We start from the raw sequence: 18,226 nt of genomic DNA on the forward strand, positions 1-18,226 counted from the left end.
CATCACGTTGTGTTTCAGTTCCAGAATTGACTTACAAACCTGTATTCATTTCAAAATTGACAGGACTTGAAATATTTCCTCCAAACTCCCCTCCTGGGTTCCTGCACGGGGAGCAGAGCCCCAGTTGGGTTGTACATGGCAGAACTGCTGCAGGGACTTGCTGGGAAGGGCTGGGGAGCTGCTGTGAGGAGGGACATGTCCAGCCAAGCCTTTCTGCAATGCTGTGGCATGTCACACACGTTTCTCCTTCTTTTTGACTATGATACTGGTTTATGTGCAAAATGATTTAAACTTGTGGGTTTCTATTTTTCCCTGTGAAAGTAATTAAATGCTCTTAGTTATTTTTGAAGGTGGTTTATAAAGCAAGCAGAAGGCACCTTGTATTCCAACGCTGTTGGCTCATGTTGGATTACTGGTACACAAGCAAGGCATTCTGTCAGTAGAGCAACCGGCATGTTATCTGATTTTTCTTACACTTTGCATTGTTCAGTTTTAGTTAGTAATGCTTACAGTATTTTGCAATATGTTTTGTAGGAAAGATTATGTATACACAGAGAACTGAAGCCTCCACTGGGAGAGCTGTGCCCATACTTCCAAGAAGTTTGGACTATTTTTGTAATGCATCTTCTACTTATGGTATAGCTTCCTGGTCATTCTAGAAAATAAATTGAAACAGTAGCATGGAATTTTCATGGGGTGCTCAGGTCTTCTGACTGTTAAATCTGCTTTATACATCATGCATTTTCACCCTGAAATGAAGGCATTTGTTGCTTTTGCTCACAACAAAATGATGCAAAGCAAGATTGGCTTTCTCTCAGAAGGCTTTGAAAGAGATTGAGCTGGCCTCCTCAGCTTCAAGCTAAATCAATGAAAAGTTTGACATAAAACCTAATGTCTCTCTTTGGTCAGCACCACTCCTCTGTTCACCATCCCTTTCAAGTGCCTCAGAAACCCGACAGCCTCAGACATATCATCTCATTGAAATCAGCAATTCACAACTGTGTTCTTGCTGAAAAAGGAGTGGTGAAAGGGTATTTTTAGAATGAAGTTTTTCATCATTCAGCAGAAAACTGAACTCACAGTTAAGTTTTGTTATACAAAATGTAAAGTATATGCCATGTATATGTAATGACAATATACACGGTCTGCTAGATGTGTAGCACTTAATTTATCTAAAAGGGAAATATGATAGGGTTTGGTGAATGTTTATGCTATTATTGCATATGTTGTTCTGTTTTTAAACAGCTCTTAAGAGGTAAGCTATAGATCAAGATGCCTGTAGGCCTGTTTTCATTTCTGCATTTAATTTGTTTATATTGCTGCTACATTTGATAACAGTCCAAATAACATTAAGTAGTCATTTCTGTATGTGACCCTTTTAAGACTATTCCATCAGACAGGTAATATTGTACATGCAGCTGAGAACAAACTAGAATGCACTAATAGTGTCTTTTTCACTAGCAATTTACCATCTAATTTCAGGGTAAAATAAATGTATTTTTTCTAAGGAACCTTCTTTTAAATTTTTTTTTCTGGTTAGTCAACAGGAAAAGATAGTAGCTGTCATACATTTTATTTGATATAAATGTGTTTTACCATTTTGCCTGGCAAGCAAATATATGGAACTGGGATCTTCTCAGGCCCCCGTTATTTTCTCAGTATAACTACAATATTTTGGCTATTTCCATGTCTTGGGCAACATTTTAGCTAATGGATATGTTCCCAACTGAAGTTAAATGGAAGAGAATTCCTGATAAGAGCCCAAATATCTCCCAGATGTCCCATTTGGTTTGGATGCTTTCTCACTGAGGCATACAGGCTGGATGGTGTGCTGTGATCTGTGGTGGAATTTGAAAGATCATCTTCCCTCATGTCTCCTCTTGTCTGGAAGCCAAGAGACCTGAACAAATGGTGCTTCCTGGCTTGTGAGCCTTGTTTTGGTGTACCATCAGATTTGTGATATTTTTTTTTCCATTGCTCAGTTCTCCAGTAACTCAAAAATTATTTAACAACCACTGAGTGATGAATGGGTTTGAGAAAATGCTGATAATTGTAAGGTTAAAGACATAGGTAAAATTCTGCCTCTGGTAAGTTCAGAATAACTACTTTGCAGGGTAAAATATATAATAAGATAGACAAAGCATAGCAACTTCCAGTACAGGGAGTTCTTGGGTTGTTAGTCACAGCTTTACTGTCATCATGCTGAATTGGCATTTACACTTGTAAATGCAACAGTTAGGCCACAGAACTGCTGCAGAACTCACAGAGCATCTTGAAATTTGATTTGTGACTTTGAAAGGGTCAGTCTGAGATGCGTTCAAAGATTTAGAGCTGATCTGTTTCTTGTTGGTACATTACAGCATGTAGCAGCTTCTTCCATGATTCCCAGTTGCTGCAACTACTTTTCTGTATCTGTAGATATTTTATGTACATCTTCAGTAATTTTTAGATGCGAGTCTAACCATAAAATCAAAACTTAGGCAGTGTTGATGGGGTTTCTGATTTTGAGGCTTGGCCAGGCTGGCTTACAGTTTCTATTCTGATGTCCAGTCGTGGTTTTTTCACCCTGATGTTTGCTGCCTGTTTTGTATCCTTTTTCAACTAGCAACACTCTGGATTAACATTCCATATTCCATATTTAGGTGAATGACTGTGGTGTGTGCACAGGTAGCTTTGCAGCTCTCTCTGGAGCACCCTCCTGAGGAGTTTGCTCCTGCAGCTTTAAGCCTCGTGCAGCTCTGCAGCTGCAGCCACTGGGGCAGTTCCTGATGTTCCAGTCCTGCAAGTCTCTGCAGCTGAACCTTGCCCAGTTTGGGGAGGCTGGCAAAGACTCCAGGCAGGACAGAGATTCACTCAGTGCAGAGATTTGGTCATGGAGGAAATTGTAGAGTGGATTTTAAAAGTTCTTGGAGTAAATCTTCATGTGTCTGTGTGTGCAATGCAGCAAGGAGAGTCCTAGCCCTGCTGAAGTATTTTTTACTTTTATCCTGATTGCCTTTCTTTACTCACTGTCCATTGCTTTCAGTAGCAGTTGTGTTGAAAATGGTGATCAGCTACAGCAGAGTGTGATAGCAATTTTTGTGGTAGCTTATATTTATCCTTACCTAGTCACATATGCTGCTTGGGGACAGAGCTGCACTGCAGAGTTTTCCTAATTGCTGCTGTAACTAGGACTCAGTGGCAGAGAGGGTGCCCCAGTGGAGTACCCTGCCTTCTGCTTGTGCTGTGAAAAAGCAGCAAGAGGAGGAAAACTCCAAGGTTTTCAAACACAGTGCAGGAAAATCATATTTCTTATGGTGATTAGCCTCTCATAATTGTTTGGGGTGGTTGGAAGAAGACTTAAATTCACAGATTTCAACTCTGACTCATTACCATAGAAATCAGGAGGTCACACAAATACTGTATGAAGATCAAAATCTTGTATGTAAAATGTGCCTTCCTGTAACCAATATGTGCTGAACCAAGGGGGTTATTTGCTCAAGTGTTGTCTGGTCCAAATGGTTATTTGGTTATTTACTGATTTCTGATCCTGCTGAAGGCAGTGCAATGCCTTATCAAGCAGGCTTGAGAAGCATACTACTGCAGATGTCTGACATGATCCTCACAAGGGTGTGGAGTCCCACTTGCTGTTCTTGTAGCTTAATTTCTGGCAGCTGAGCAATCAGTGGTGAGTCATTTATGCATGTATAGAATAAATATACTTCTCAAGGGGTAAGCCAGTTTTTTTTGTCCCCATAAAAGAAAGCACTTCATAGTTTCTTTCTTCTGCCTCTGATGCAGAAAGCTGTACTGTATGTACTTTTATGGCTGGATCTTTCCATAATCCTTATTCCATTAACACTTTTTTGTTAAGTGGGATTCTGTTTTGGATTTCGGATGCTGTATATGGTGCTAGCGTTTAAAAGGACTTGTTTTTTCTTCTGAGAAGAATTCCTAGAAACTGGAACTGAGGAGCTTAAAGTGGATTCTTCATGTACTTTTTATCTTCCTTTCTATGTTCTCTGAGCATTCCCATCCTGGACCAGCACAGCCCATAAGGGTGTCCATTTAAGCCATATGGAATGCAGATACCCTTCTACCAGAAGATTCCAAAGGACTGTCATCCTGTTTTACTTAGAACAGGGTTCAAGCAGCGATTATATTGGTGATCTACCAAAATGTAGATGTTATTGAGTGCAGAGCAAGACAAAGGTCCACTATGTTCTACTGTTTCTTTGGAACTAAATTTTCATTTCTTTCCCCTGTGTTTCCTTTCCAGCCTGTTTGATATGGGAGGAGAATATTACTGCTATGGCTCTGACATCACCTGCACCTTCCCTGCCAATGGCAAGTTCACAGCTGACCAGAGGGCTGTCTATGAGGCAGTGCTGAAGGCCTCGCGGGCGGTCATGCGGGCAGTCAAGCCAGGTAAAAGATCAGTGCCTGTGACAGGACTTGAGAGGTTTGGTAGCAGCATTCAGGCTGTCAAATCAATTATGTTTGCATTGTAGAAAATGTTGCAAGGGAGCAAGATGATAAAATAATTTCCATGGTTAAGCAGCTCCTAATATATAGAGGTAGGATACACAACATTTTCCATACACTTTTAAAGACATGACACAGAAACAATCATTAACACAATTAATAAGATACTTTAGTCTTTTTGTTTCATTCCTTTCATCTGCAGGTAACAGTTGTTACTCAGATGTGTCTTTACACAGACAGCCATCTTTTCAGGAAACTTATGCCAAATGCTCAGAGTTCAAGTGAGCACACGTTGTGCTTCAGTTTGTTTCAAGTATCTTCTGTATTTTATGTGTAGGCACAATAGAAATCTTCTATTGAAAAGGGGATAGAGTGTGCATCTTCGGGAAGGATAATTAGCCTTAAAAAGCTTTCAAAAGCACTGGCTATTGGGTACTTCACTGTATGCCTTTAAACTGCAGGCAAACTGATTCAACAAATACACAATTTCATTTGAAACAACTGTCTGGCTTAATGAAAACCTTTTTTTTCTCCCATTCTGCTTTCAGGACAGCAAATAAATGTTTTAGAGCTAGCTGCTTCTGTGATTTTGTCACTGGTGAAGGTACTTGAGCATTTCTCAGTATTACTAATGGAACATCTTCAAGAAGAATGTACTCAATGCACAAAGCACACTCATCCTTTAAATGTGCTGTATTAGTCTTCACTCGTCAGGCCTTGAGTGCATGAGCTTTCTGGATTGCCAGTCAGGACAGAAGCAATTTTCCTGTTATACAGGCTGGCAGCAGCTCTGTTTATTTGAGCAGTTTGGAAGGGAGTGATGCCTTAAGTTTTAGCTTTCATATTTTCCAGATTCTGTACTGCGTTAGTGTGTGACTCTGAACTCCAGATAAAGTGTTGGCAAGTTCTCCCCACAGTTCAGTCACACAGAACAATCCTTTCCCAGCCTGAGAACCGAGGACATCGCTGCAGCTTTGGGCCCAAAAAGTGTAAACAACAGCAAATTGAGGAGAGCAAACTGGGAGGATGGGACTGCATAACCTGAAGCTGTAATTGGACAATTAACCCCAAAATGGAAATGGACCAACACTTATAAAAGTTTGAAAACGTGTGATCCATTATCCATCTTGGGTGTAGCCCTGGCTGGGCTCTTGTGCTGCCCAAGGTGGATCCTTTGAAAGCCTTTTAATAAATCCCTACTTTATTCCTTTAACACTGTCTAGCCTCTGTTCTAGGTAGCCTCTCAAGGCATCAGGAGAAATAACACTTGATGTTTATCTGCAAATTAGACTAGATATTTTGCTATTTTAATAACAATATGCATTCTTCATCATGTGCTGTTCCTCCCCTCAAGACTCATCCCTATTCCTCTTCACAGTTCGTACTGTGTTTCAGTGTCACCTTTAATTTCATGTAACATTTTTAGCGGTATTTTATGCTAATAAGTTGCAGACTGTCTTCAGAATTTGAGAGCTAATATGATATTGTGCTCAGGATGGTGTAGAGAATTTTTCAGTTTGCTGAGCATTTTATTTACAGTGTCAGAAAATAAGGACATACTAAATTGAGTATTTCTGAGAAGTAGTTGCAAGGGTCTTTTACTAGCTTTGGGAGCTTGAGATCCACAGACAGACCAATCATTCTTAATCTCTGTCAGAGAAAGGGACTGAACTTTCTGTTCTTGTTGTTGTCCTGCCTGTTTGGAAGAACAGGACATGCATTTACCCTCTTCATGAGAGTGATGAATAGTAATGGTGAATGTTGATGAACTACAGAAAATGATCTGTGGACTGGTTCATTGGTTTCATTCCCTTTGTACTTCAGAGTGCAATGAAATGCAACCTGGACTCCTGAATTACAGATCCAGTTAAGAGTCTGGTAACATGCAAAAATTTTCACCATCTGAGAAGTCTGCACTTTAGGTCCTTTCTAAGATCTCCTGGAAGACCAGGATTCTGAAAAAGAAGAAATGGAAATGCTGACCTTTACAGCATGGTTAGTGTCACAGACTTGTCAGGCTGCTGAGAAACCCCAGAGCCCCTCAAGGGGCTGATGCCATTGTCACTGCTGTCCAGAGGGAGACGTTTCAGAGGGAGAGGCTGCAGCCTCCTTAAACAAACCTCATTTGTGAGCTCCATGACTAAAGCACTGGGATCTGCTCCTGGGGGAGCCAGGTACTCTCACACAGGGGAGCAAGAAATGATGATGCGAATTCACAAGTGTCTCTTCTCCCTGTAATACTTTGTGTCTCCAAAAGAAGAGGCAAAGGAACTTGCAGGGTTAGAAGCACTAAATTTAAAAGCCAGAGCCATCATGTTTTAGTGAGATTTGCTGGATTATGGAGCCCATGTTAATTTTGCTGTTATTTTTGCTGCTGTTCATTTCCCAGGGTTCCTAAGATGAAAGCCAGCCAAGTGACTGGTCAGGTGGCAGGAGCCATTGCTGGATCAGGCTGGGCAAGAGTGGGCACGGCACAGTCAGCAGCTGTAGGAAATGCTGTTTGTCTCCTCAATTGTGCCTTGTGGCAGAGGGTCACAGGGCACATCTAGTAGTTGTCATCAGGATGTTAATGATTCCCGGGGTCTTTCGGACTGCAAGACAGGGACTGAGTACTTTAGGGAGAGTCACTGACCAAATACTGGATTACGTAACTGTGTTTATGGAAGGACACAGCTTGCTAGCAACCTTAAACATTCTGTATAGGTGTGTTTAATTCTGAGATTGGCATTTCCTTTTTCAGTTTGGCTCTCATGTGAACCTAATCAACTTTTGAGTGCAGGTACTTTCTGACAGATAATAGACCTCCTAATACATTCTGTTTATATTTCTATATACAAACAGTTGTTATAATTTTTAAAATACTCCAAAACATTGTATTTCATTATAGAGAAGCATTCATCTGCCACATTCTGTGCATGGTCCAAATGTACAAACAGCTCTAATCATATATATGGGTCTCCTTACCTTACAACTCCAAGAACAGAATTCCTTCTGCAAGGCAAATAATATATTCTGAAAGTTAAGAAACACCCTCTGTAGGATTACAGCCCAAGCTCAGTGCAGTTGTCACAACTTCTGGCACAAACAAAATCTGTTTAAAATAAAAGGAGAGGAAGACTTACTCAGTCTTGCATAAGCTGCAGCTTTGAAACCACTGAACGTGGAGCACTGATGAAGACAGTGATGCTTGTCACTGAAGAGAAGGTCAAAAAAGTGCACTTGTGTGGCAGTGGGCTAACTGTCTTTCCTACAAAGTCAGGCCTATGATCTGAGATGTCAGAAAGTAATGTTGCATTTCTGCTTAGGGGATATTCTTAATTGTGTCTAGTCCATCTGCATTAAATTTCCTCTTCCACAGAACTAAAATACAGGGGCAGATGTGCAGAATATTGACACTTTCATTTCCTTCAGTGGCTGAGGCATCGTCTGTTTCTTTCTCAGAACAGTCATTTGAGAGGCAATTTGCTTTACAGATATATGCTACATAGAAAGAATAGTTTAAAATGAGTGAAATTGTAAAGCCATGTGTCTCAGAGTATTCCAGAAGTTAGTGTCCTAATTTGTCTCACTTCTGCATTCTTTTTTAATCTCATTAGATTTGCCAAAGGTTGAGGCACATTAAATGCAGTCCTGGAGCACATCTCCCAGTATACTTTCATCTGAAATGAATTCAACTTATGCACTTCAAAATTCCACTGTGTAAACAAAAACACAGTAAGTGGGGACAACCAAGAGATTTCACCTCCAAGAATGATTTGGAATTAAATACTTCTGTAGATACATTCATTGTTTCTCACTCTGCTGTCTTCACACAATGCATATAGCAGCAAGAGCTGAGCTAATGAGCAGCTATTCAGTAATTTAGTTTAACCTTTTGTTCTGTGCATGGCCTGGAGTTGTTTATTGCCTACTGTTCAAAACCTGCTCTGAATCCAAAATTATCAACGTCCTCACCAGTTTTTCTCAGAGTGCTCATCATAACAGTACACAGGTGCTGGGCAGGCAAGGAAGTTTGTTTGCAGTGCATCTTAATGATGTGCAAGTGTGCAGCAGTCCTCCTTCTGCAGGCAGGAGCCAGCAGGCTAGAGAAGTTAGTGTAAAAGCTATTGACTCGTTTGGGATTCCAAGATGGAAATTCTTCAGACTCGAGATCTTTAAGAGAGTTGAACATTGCTCTTGCTCAAATCACAACTGCTTTGACCTCTGTTACAGCTGCTGAGTGCCCAGCCTTTCTGCAAATTACACTCCAGATTGTCAAGCCAAACTCTGGTAAAATGAAAGAAAATGATTAATGAAAAAATGTAAAATGTATTTTTTAAAAAACTCTGTGTTTGAAGCAAGTTGCTTAGCATCCTGCTGGGAACCTGAGTCTGGTGCAAGAAAGGTTGCTGATTACCAGAGGCAACTTTTAGGTGCATTTGCCATGCTTGCCTGCTTGTGAAGTCTCTTGGGTTTTTTCTTGCTTGTTTTCAGCTTTTGTAACAGATGGAAGAGGAGTTATATAATGCAGAGAAATCTTCAGTGGTTTATCAGGAGCTGTGCTTGCCTTGGTGGTTGGAGTCTTCTGGAAACTGGGTAGCCCTAGAAGTAAATTAACTTGGGGCTTCCTGTGGATTAGCATCTTGTGGTTGCTGGAAAGCTTTGCTTGCTCTGGTGGAAGCTTTTCCACTGGCACTTCTGAGGCTCTCCTCCATGGCTGTAGTAACACATGAATGGATGTTGCAGTTTTGCTTGCATGAGGTCTTCTGTCCTTTAGCCAGCTGCCTTCATTGCAAAACATAGCCCCAGGTCTCTTCCTCTGGCAAGTGTTGCTGAAATTTTTTTTTACATTTTTGAAGATTTTACTGCAGGGCTGGAATGGGCAGCATCATCAAAAAGGCCTAGGTACTACTGAAATCCTGCGTAAAGGAGTAGATGTTCATGTAACTGAAGGACTGAACCATAACACTTCAGCACCAAGGGGCCAAGCAAAGCTCACACACACACTGTCAGTTGATATTGCTCAACTCTGGAGTCCTTGATGCTATAACCATAAAATTACTGCTTTTAGTGTAGCTGTCCCCCACCCCCATAACTGCCCAGGCTTAAAAAAGCAAACTCTGGTGGAAAAATAGTATTGTGTAGCACACCCTCGGTAGGCATGAGGCTGCTGAGGGCAGTGCTGAAGGGCAGGTCTCAGCTCTGACGTCTGGAGCACCTCCAGTGGACACCTCACATGGCAGCAGCTGGAAGCCTGAACTGCAGGAGTAGGTTAGACTCTTCTGTGAGCAAGCTGGGCATGTCTGTTAGTAGTGGAGAGATCTGAAAGATTAGAAAGGGCACATGTACATGGCTCCCAAATCTGCCTCGCTCCATTCTTTATCCTAGTTGCATAAGTTAGATCCAATTCAGTGTTAGCTTTGTTATCCATCATTTGTCACTGGTTACACCTGGGAGACCACTATTGTTTGCTCTTTGGAATTAATAACAATCTATTTGAAAAAAAAAAAAAAGTGTGAAATAATTTGTTTTGCTGTAAGTCCCTCTCTGAAACCTCAAGAAAACAATTTGTTGAAGAACCATGAGCTAACTTTCAAGTTAACCCTACACTGAGCCAGGGCTCCTGGAATCCCTCCTAACCTGAATCACTCCATGCTATGTTGTGAAACCTGCCCATGGAAATGGCAGTGGCAGAGGCCAGGGCGATGCTGCTGGATAAGTGCCCTGTACCCAGCTGTGGCTGTGCCCAGGGCAGGTGTGCCCAGGTCAGCCCTGGGCACCACCCTGTCCTTGGACCAGTGTGTTACTGTCAGTGACACACAGAGCTGGTCTCTGTGGAGTGGCTTCTCTTTTATTCTTCAGCAAATGACTGTGTGTTTATACCATGTGCAGCCTCTCAAGTGATTTCTGCTATTTGTTGGTCGGGTTATTATCTTAAGCATTTAGAGAATAATTTCAGTTCTATACATTTAATAGATTGTCCTAGTTGATGAGGATGGTATGGTTGCTGCATTTAGAAAGTTTCTATGTACAGTTTCTGTTTATAGAAACATTGAAGTTTCTGAAATGCAGTAAGTTGCTACTGTGTTGAGAAGAACTAAAAAGGAAGCATGCCTATCTCTCAGCTTTGCAATTAGAACTATTTTGCATTAATGCACTAAGAGCATAAACAGAGTCTTTAAGATTAATGAGCTAAATATTGGAGCAATCACATACTTTCCATCTTCATCCTTTTGCAATTGCATCCTGGGACCTCCAAGCATTACTCTCTGTCTTTTCTCTGTAGACTAATGAAAAATCACAGGAGAAGGGGAAGGAAGGGAGCTGGTTGTGCTTAGCATGCCTGGTACTACTGCAAAATCTATGTTTAAGAAATCTTTTTTTTAATCTTTAAAGTTATATACATTAATATTTGGGGTGCAAGGAAGAAGGAATTTAAATACCTCACTCTGTAAGGTCCATTGTCCTAAATTCCAGTTCCAAAAAAGATCTCCTTGTCTAGCAAACTGCTCCCAAGGAACAGTTGAGTAAGGCGAGGTTGGCAGCCACTCAAGTCCCTATCTCTACATTTTTATGATTTGAAAAGCTTGTGTATACAGAGTCCCTATTGAATCAAAATTGCATTCAGACATTAGCTATGCAGCTTGGAATATTTGCTGATTGATGTTTGTTTGTTTCAATAAAATGAAAAATAAAAATCAGTTCCAAATATGCACAGAAGTTGTTGTTCATCACATCAGTTTATGTGCAGTGTGAATTCCTCCTTGGGATGCTGACATTACCACAGGGTTTCCCTATAGAATTTCTATCTCTGCATTTTTCAAGCTGGAGCTCATCTTATAAGCATATCCCCAAGTTCTGCATTTTACTGTCCAAGACAGTGAGTATTGCCTTGCCTCTGGCTTTCAGGCTTTGCTTTTTCAATAAATGCTTTTGAGGAAGGTCTTGAAGAATTCTCTGCCCCAGGACTAACATCTCTGATAACACAAGATGGAGGTTTCTTCATGTTAGGGCTGGAAGGTTCTTTGTGTATGGCTTTCCCAAATACCCAATATATTAAAGACATGGGTTCTTTAAGCTCTTAAATCCTGTCTTCCAGGATCAAAGATCAGAATTTGCAGATTTCATTGATTCCAGGATTGCCATATAATCTTTGACCAAGAAAGTGCAGTAAAATACATTTCAAGTACAGTCAAAAACATTTCAGGCAAAGAAGTAGACCTACATGCCAAGCAAATAAAAGATCCTTTTATTAATCATGTAGATACCAGCTGATCCTGAGAGCCTACAAGAAATGGGTACCCTTTTGCTGTAGATGATAAATAAATGCAAAGAAGTAAGTAGTTCCCAAAAGACTCAGGTGTTTTGAGATAGAGAGGCCAAGGGGAGCAGGCTGGAACAGCCAGTGAGCACAGGCCAGCAGTGTCTGGCTCAGAGTTCAGAAAGTTCTCTGTAGCTGATGGTCCCTCCTCTCTCTTTGCTCCAAGTGCCTCACTGGGTCAAGTCTTGCATTTTGCAGTTGAGAATGGGTGTTTGAAGGTGTTTCTCTAATGTTAGGAGCAACCCTTCCACTCTCATTTCTTTGTCGTGTTCAGACAATTTCAAAATGAATGATTTGAGAACCAGAATGATTCAGAGGAGACCTTCTGTAGGTCTGACTCTGAGGACTTCCTTTGAAGACCAGGAGAAAGTCCTTGGGAGTTCTCTAGGATGGAACATCACAGGTCTGCCATGAACCACTCCACAGGCAGCCTGGAAAGCAGGCTCAGTGTGCTCCTGTGGGTGACTGCTGTGTCCTGCCTGCAGTTTGAGTGCCAGCCACTCCTGGCTTCCCTTGCTGCAAGAGATGTGTATTTGTAGGTGCAGGATGCAGAACAAAGTTAATCCCATGTGGTCTTTGTCCTGTGGGCAGCTGTAACTGCATGAGTTGAACTCCTCTGTGGAACTCTGACCACTTTTTGTGCATTTCTTCTGATTTCTTCAGGGTTTTTTTTATTGTTGTAACTTCCTAACTGCTTTGCAATGGAGGGGTTGTCTTAGCTAGTTTTCCCATGTACAGCCTTCCAAGGAATGTTGTGAATTAGAAGGACAAAACAAAGAAGCCACTTTATTTTCTAGTGTTTTGCCTCCTCCCTGTTTGCCTGATGCAAAAGGATTGAAGTAGTAAAGCTGATGGGGGTAGAGGGGTAAGCCAGGGACTTTACAGGGTGAATGGTCTGTATTTTAGTACACAGGATGTAGATTTTGGATGGGGTGTCCTCCTTTGGTACCTAAATACTGAGGCACAATTCTTTCAGTGAGACTGTCAAGAGGAAGTAAGTTTAGTGAACCACCACCAGTTTCATAAATAAATAACTTATTTAGACAACAAAAAATGCTGTGATTTGAATTCAAAGCAGCAGGATGATTCCCTGTTCTATTTTCCAGTAAAATGCCTCTGAGAAAGGAAGAATACTAGAGAATCCAGCTCAGGTAGAATAGTACTAAGAGCAAAGATTAAAATAACTCAATTAAAGAACTGTTTAATAAAAGCAGTTTAATGAAAACTAATAGCTAGGGTATATATTTGGCATAGCAGATCATATTACCAGCAGGTGCTTCTATTATTAAGTTGAGCAGAGTCGTACTTGGCAACATATGCAAATTCAAAATGTGCAGCTTCACAGATTACTACTTCTTTTTGTCCACAACTGTTCGCTAACTTCTTTACAATTCAGATTGATTTTTGGTTTCTAATACTGCTTTAGAGTAATTGTCACTGTATCCAACTAGGATTGAAATCTATTATACCTAAAGAAAATAACTGTAACTGCTACTAATATTTATCCTCCCAGGTTGAAGGTTCTTATTCACATGCAATGGGAGTTTTTTTGCATGGAAGTAATTTTGAGTTATATTTTGTGTAGTCCAGAGTTGTGCTTAGTGGAACACCATGTGGTCATGCTTCTCTGTTGTGCTGTATAAAAACAGTAGCTGACTTCGGTGAATTTTTCAAAAGAAACTGGACTGTAAACTGGAAATTTTGACAATAGCACAACAGGGAAGGGTATGAGAGCCCAATCTGTTTTACAGTTTGTGTAATTTCAAGATGCCCATATGAATTATTCCCATTCAGATTGTCATATTTTAGTCAAAGCACTGCTGATCATTATTAATCTGCTGTAAAATCTGCAGCAAAACAATTCTTCTCAGGAATAAAAAAATAATGACAGAAGTTGAAGATTTTATTCCAGTTCCTCTGAAGAACAAATGCTTTTAGGGCATGTTGTAACCAATATTTGATATTCACAAATCTTGCTGAATGGCACCACAGTATTATTTTTCCCTTCTTGCAGTTCAGAATATTTTACTGTGTTGAAAGACAGATTGGAAAGTAAATCTTGTCAATATGTGTTTTTAAAAGCTATTTGTAATCTGCTCTCTTTCTCTTCTCTATCGAATGGAGTGGACTGTACTTTTTTTTGCTGGCCTTAATGTTCATCAATTGGTAAACAAACCAAAAAATCAACAGAAGTTGAACACTGCCTCTCTGAGATGGACCCAGCAAAGGTAGAACACCTTTCTGTGGTGTGTTAATTCAGGTTTTGTCAGTGTAGATGGTTAAGGCATTGCTACTACTTAGTAAATAAAAGCAGAAAGCACTAAAGGATGCATAGACAATACTGTCAATCAAATTGAAATTCTTTATTCTTTCAAGCTTTTAAATAAAAATGGCATGACTGATTACTGGAGCTCTCATTGTTGGTCACATAACCTAACCCTGTTCAGCACAGCAGTAACCTATGGCAGGAGGTGAAAGAAAAGGGAGTATTTTCTGCCAGCTTCAGTAGGTGCTGCAGACCCTCTGTGAAAGCAGCAGTCTGTTGCAATGTGAGGGCTCTGAGTGCAAACCTGGGAGCTGCTCTTCCTGCTGTGATGGACAGGAGCTGCCCCACAGACAGTGACCACTGCAGCATTCAGAGGCCTAAAATAACACTGAGTTCCTCCCAAGGGTATGAAAACAGGCACTTTAAACTGTTGGGCCTTTCTGCCCTGAAATCCCTCTCATCTCAAGATACCTGAGCAGAGTCTGCAGGAGCTGCCATGGCTCAGGGACACACCTGCAGCTTTCCAGCTCAGTGGATTTTTTCACTACTTTCAGGGATTCTTTAAAGGTGTGGCTTGCACAAGCAATGACATTTAGATATCTTTACAGACTCAGCCTAAATTAGCTGCAGGTTTTTTGCCGTTCTATACTGAATGGGGTTTGGTTTAAGACCTTTTTTTTAAACATCTTTTTTTCCAAAATCTTTTTTTCCTAATTGTAACATGCTGTATATTGTAACATTGTACAGTTCTGGTTTTAATAATGACTTCTAGGGAATGAGCTGCCTGTATCTTGTCTGATTTTTAGTGCCTGCACTGATTTTCTCACAGCTCGGTGTTCAGGAATTGTGCTTGATACTCGTTGCAATTTGAGTTGAAGTGCAAAGTTCACAAGTCCTTCAGTCTTGACACTGCATCAGCTGTAGCCGTCAGAGTGCAAACCTGCTAGACATAAATTATGCTGTTTGCCTTTGCTGTTATGTCTTATCTAAACAGGGTCTTTTCTGAGCTTCAAAGATTGATAAGTTTCCACACTGCAATCACTCCCTCCAAGCACTTCCTTCATTCTGTCAATTCTTTTCCTTTTTTCCTCTTCAATATACACCTACTTTGGAAGGAACATGCTGTAAAATAGTGTCTGCCAGCACTGCTCAATCCCAGTGCTGCATCCAGACATGGGAAAAATCCCTCCTCATGCTCCATACCTGCATCTATTCATATTGCTTTTCTTAATGTTTCTGCATGGCAGAATGTTATCCTCATGTTGCTTCTGATGAGTGACAGCTCACCTCGTGCAGGGTTTATAACTAGGAGGATGGACTTACTGCTGAAAACCTCCATCACACTGATGCAAAAGGAATGTCACAGTGCAGCTGAATAGCACAGTGCTGTTCAGCCTTTTGAAGAAGTCCAAATTTCAGAGGTGATGAGGCTCAATCTCTATTTCTCTCCAGTAACTCCCATCCCTGTAAGGCAGGTGCATCTTTCTGGGTAATAAAGGGATGGCTACTGAAGGAGTCCATCCTGGTGTGGAGCTGTGGCACTGGGGCTCCAGGCACAGGGCAGGGTCAGGTCTGGTAATCCCTGCAGTCAGAGCTGTGGGTATTTGCAGGTGTGACGCAGCAGCAAATTCTGTCTTGTTCCCTTTTGGGCTGGGAAAGTTATTAGGCTCTTCTCATCATATGGCAGCCAGATGCAGCCATGCCACAGCTGAAAAGTACAGTCAAAAACTGCATCCCTGAATTTGGCATCCATGAGCCACCCAGTGTTCACCCCACGAGCCATGTGGTCATCCACACAGCAGTGAAGCTTTGAACAGCTCCACTGCTGCCCAAACACTGCCAGTGTCAGAGTGCAGCATTTGGGGTTTGCCCCGTGGCAGAGTTGCCTTACCTGGTGCTGCAAGACACCGAGTTCAACACCAGAGCAGCTGCTGAATATTTCAGCTAGTGGGCCAAAAAGAAAGCATGAAAATCACCAATATGACAACTGCTTCTCTAGCACCCAAGTGAACGGGGAGAAGATAATTGGGTTTAGTATTTAAATTATGTTTTGGTTTGTTTTTTAAACTGGGTCTGATTGAATTCTAAAGACCTATTGTTTTATGTCTGATATGGTCTCTGCCAGTTGGCAGATGTTAATCTGTTCCAATGGGTTGCTGGCTGGACTGGGATTGTGTGTTCTGTCTGCATTTCAGTGGCACTGCCAGGGGACATTGGGCCTTTTGCCCTTGTCTGTGGACACTTGGAAATTAAATGTAACTTAACCTTAGCACAATTTGGGGGGAAGTTGCTAGAACCTTGCCATACTCGTTTTTTTTAGTAAGATTGTGACATCTGTGTTGGCAAAAAACCCCCACCCAACAACAACAACAAAAAAACCTGTTAAATCATTTGTGGTTTAATCATTGTCACATTACAACCACAAAGTACCCTAAGTAATGGCCAAAAAAATCCTGTTAGGCCTTTTCAGAGTACTTTCTGACCAAAGTGGCTAAATACAAGGCAGTAATTCTAAATAATTTTTGTTTGCTGTTTCTACTTTATGTGCTCAAATGGCTTCTAATAAAACTTCAGATAATAATCACTGGGATGAAAATACCAGTGAGTTAACAGCAACTGAGGAGCAGCTTATAGTGCGATGTGTTATAGCAACTCATCTTTTTAATTCTACTGTTTAAAAATTTATGGTATATTCATCAAAAGATAGGAATGCTTTTGATTTCTGATTTCACTAGAAGCTTTTCTTTCTTTTTGGGGGGGGCAAAGAGGGCACAAAAATCTCCTCCATTCGTGTGATCAAAGAGGTCACACATTATTGCAGAGATCCTTATATGATGTTCCAGAGTCCTTGAACCTGGTGTTTCATCTGAAATTTTGTGGGGTTTGGCAAACAGATATCAGACAGGAAATATTTTCAAGGAAGTAAAATAATATTAATTTTATCTTTTTCCTTTCTTTCACAGTAATACCTAAGAGTATCAGATAACATTTAGCTTTATGGGGATGCCTTTAAAAAAAGACTTTAGGCAAACTTAATGTACAAAGTTTGCCATGTTTAAGTGCCACCTCACACATCTGCAAACCTCCACTGTACTGTTTGCATTGTGTCTGAAAACTAATAACATCCCTAGTTTTTTGTTAATTAATCCATGGTCTGTTTTATTTCATTACTGGACATCTCCAGTGCCTGGTTGCTGCTGTGTAGGTCATTCACTGTATCTCGAGGAATCTCGAGTGCTGGGGTTGCTGTAAGAGGTGGGTTTTGACCTGACCTCTCTCCTGAGCATGTGTTGCATGGCAGGTAACAAATCCCAGCCTAACGAGCCTGGGGAGCTGAGCTTTCCTGGGAGCCAGGCCCTGGTTCAGTGACCTGTATTACCCAGTGTCTCATTTGGCAGAGAATTAAGAAGGGAGCAGACACCTCATCAGCAGATTTTCCTGAGTACAGACTCATTTTGGTACAAGTGTCAAAGTCCAAGGACCCTCCAATCTGACTTTTTAAACCTCATCTGTCACTGGTCTATAATTGGTTTATAAATTGGCTTAAAGATAATAACAGAACTAACCTTTCTACACAAAAAGCACGTCTGCAACTATCGTAAAAGTTCTTACACAAAAAGTATGTCTGCAACTATGATAAACTTCACCAAAGCTTAAATAATAGTCCTGAATAATACATGAGTCAGACATCCTCGTGAGTGATTGGTGGTGGGAGGTCAGTGCTGGCCCACGTTGCAGAGCAGTCAGCCACTGAGCTAAATCACACACCCAATGGCAGAGGCACTTGTGTGGAAGTTGTTGTGGGCTTTGGTTGGTTTTTAACTGCTTTTTCTCCCTACAAGAATGCTGCTATGGTGTTTGACTTCTCCTGCTTGCAGCAGGGCACAGAGGTCTCTGCTGGACCCCCAATAATCCAGAAGCTGAAGTGCCTGAACGTTAAGGAGCCTCCATGAATCAAGGATTCTTTGTACAGAATGTTCATTCAGCACTGTTCAGCCAGTGTTGTTGTTCTTCACACCTGCAAGTCTGCAATCTGTAGGGCAGATTGTTCCCTGGCTGCCTGCAGACCCTTCTCTGTTATTGTTTTCTTTAACATGCTAAAGCCATCCCCACACAGATGTGTGCACAGACATCTGAGCAGAATACAGACACCTCTGGGCCTTGACACAGGGACTCACACATTCTCACTGCAGGTC

At 41.1% G+C, this 18,226-nt stretch overlaps 1 protein-coding gene across 4 annotated transcripts in view; it reads left to right on the forward strand.

Moving 5' to 3' along the window:
- The window catches only part of PEPD (peptidase D), a 219,500-nt gene that overhangs the window by 177,256 nt on the left and 24,018 nt on the right, over window positions 1-18,226 (forward strand). For all 4 annotated transcript variants that reach the window (XM_053987235.1, XM_053987233.1, XM_053987236.1 and 1 more), the window contains one exon: window positions 4,259-4,407. In XM_053987235.1, the coding sequence (XP_053843210.1) occupies window positions 4,259-4,407 (149 nt within the window). The remainder of the gene's footprint in view (window positions 1-4,258; window positions 4,408-18,226) is intronic.

The sequence above is a fragment of the Vidua macroura genome, chromosome 11, assembly GCF_024509145.1.
Source record: "Vidua macroura isolate BioBank_ID:100142 chromosome 11, ASM2450914v1, whole genome shotgun sequence".
NCBI lineage: Eukaryota > Metazoa > Chordata > Aves > Passeriformes > Viduidae > Vidua > Vidua macroura.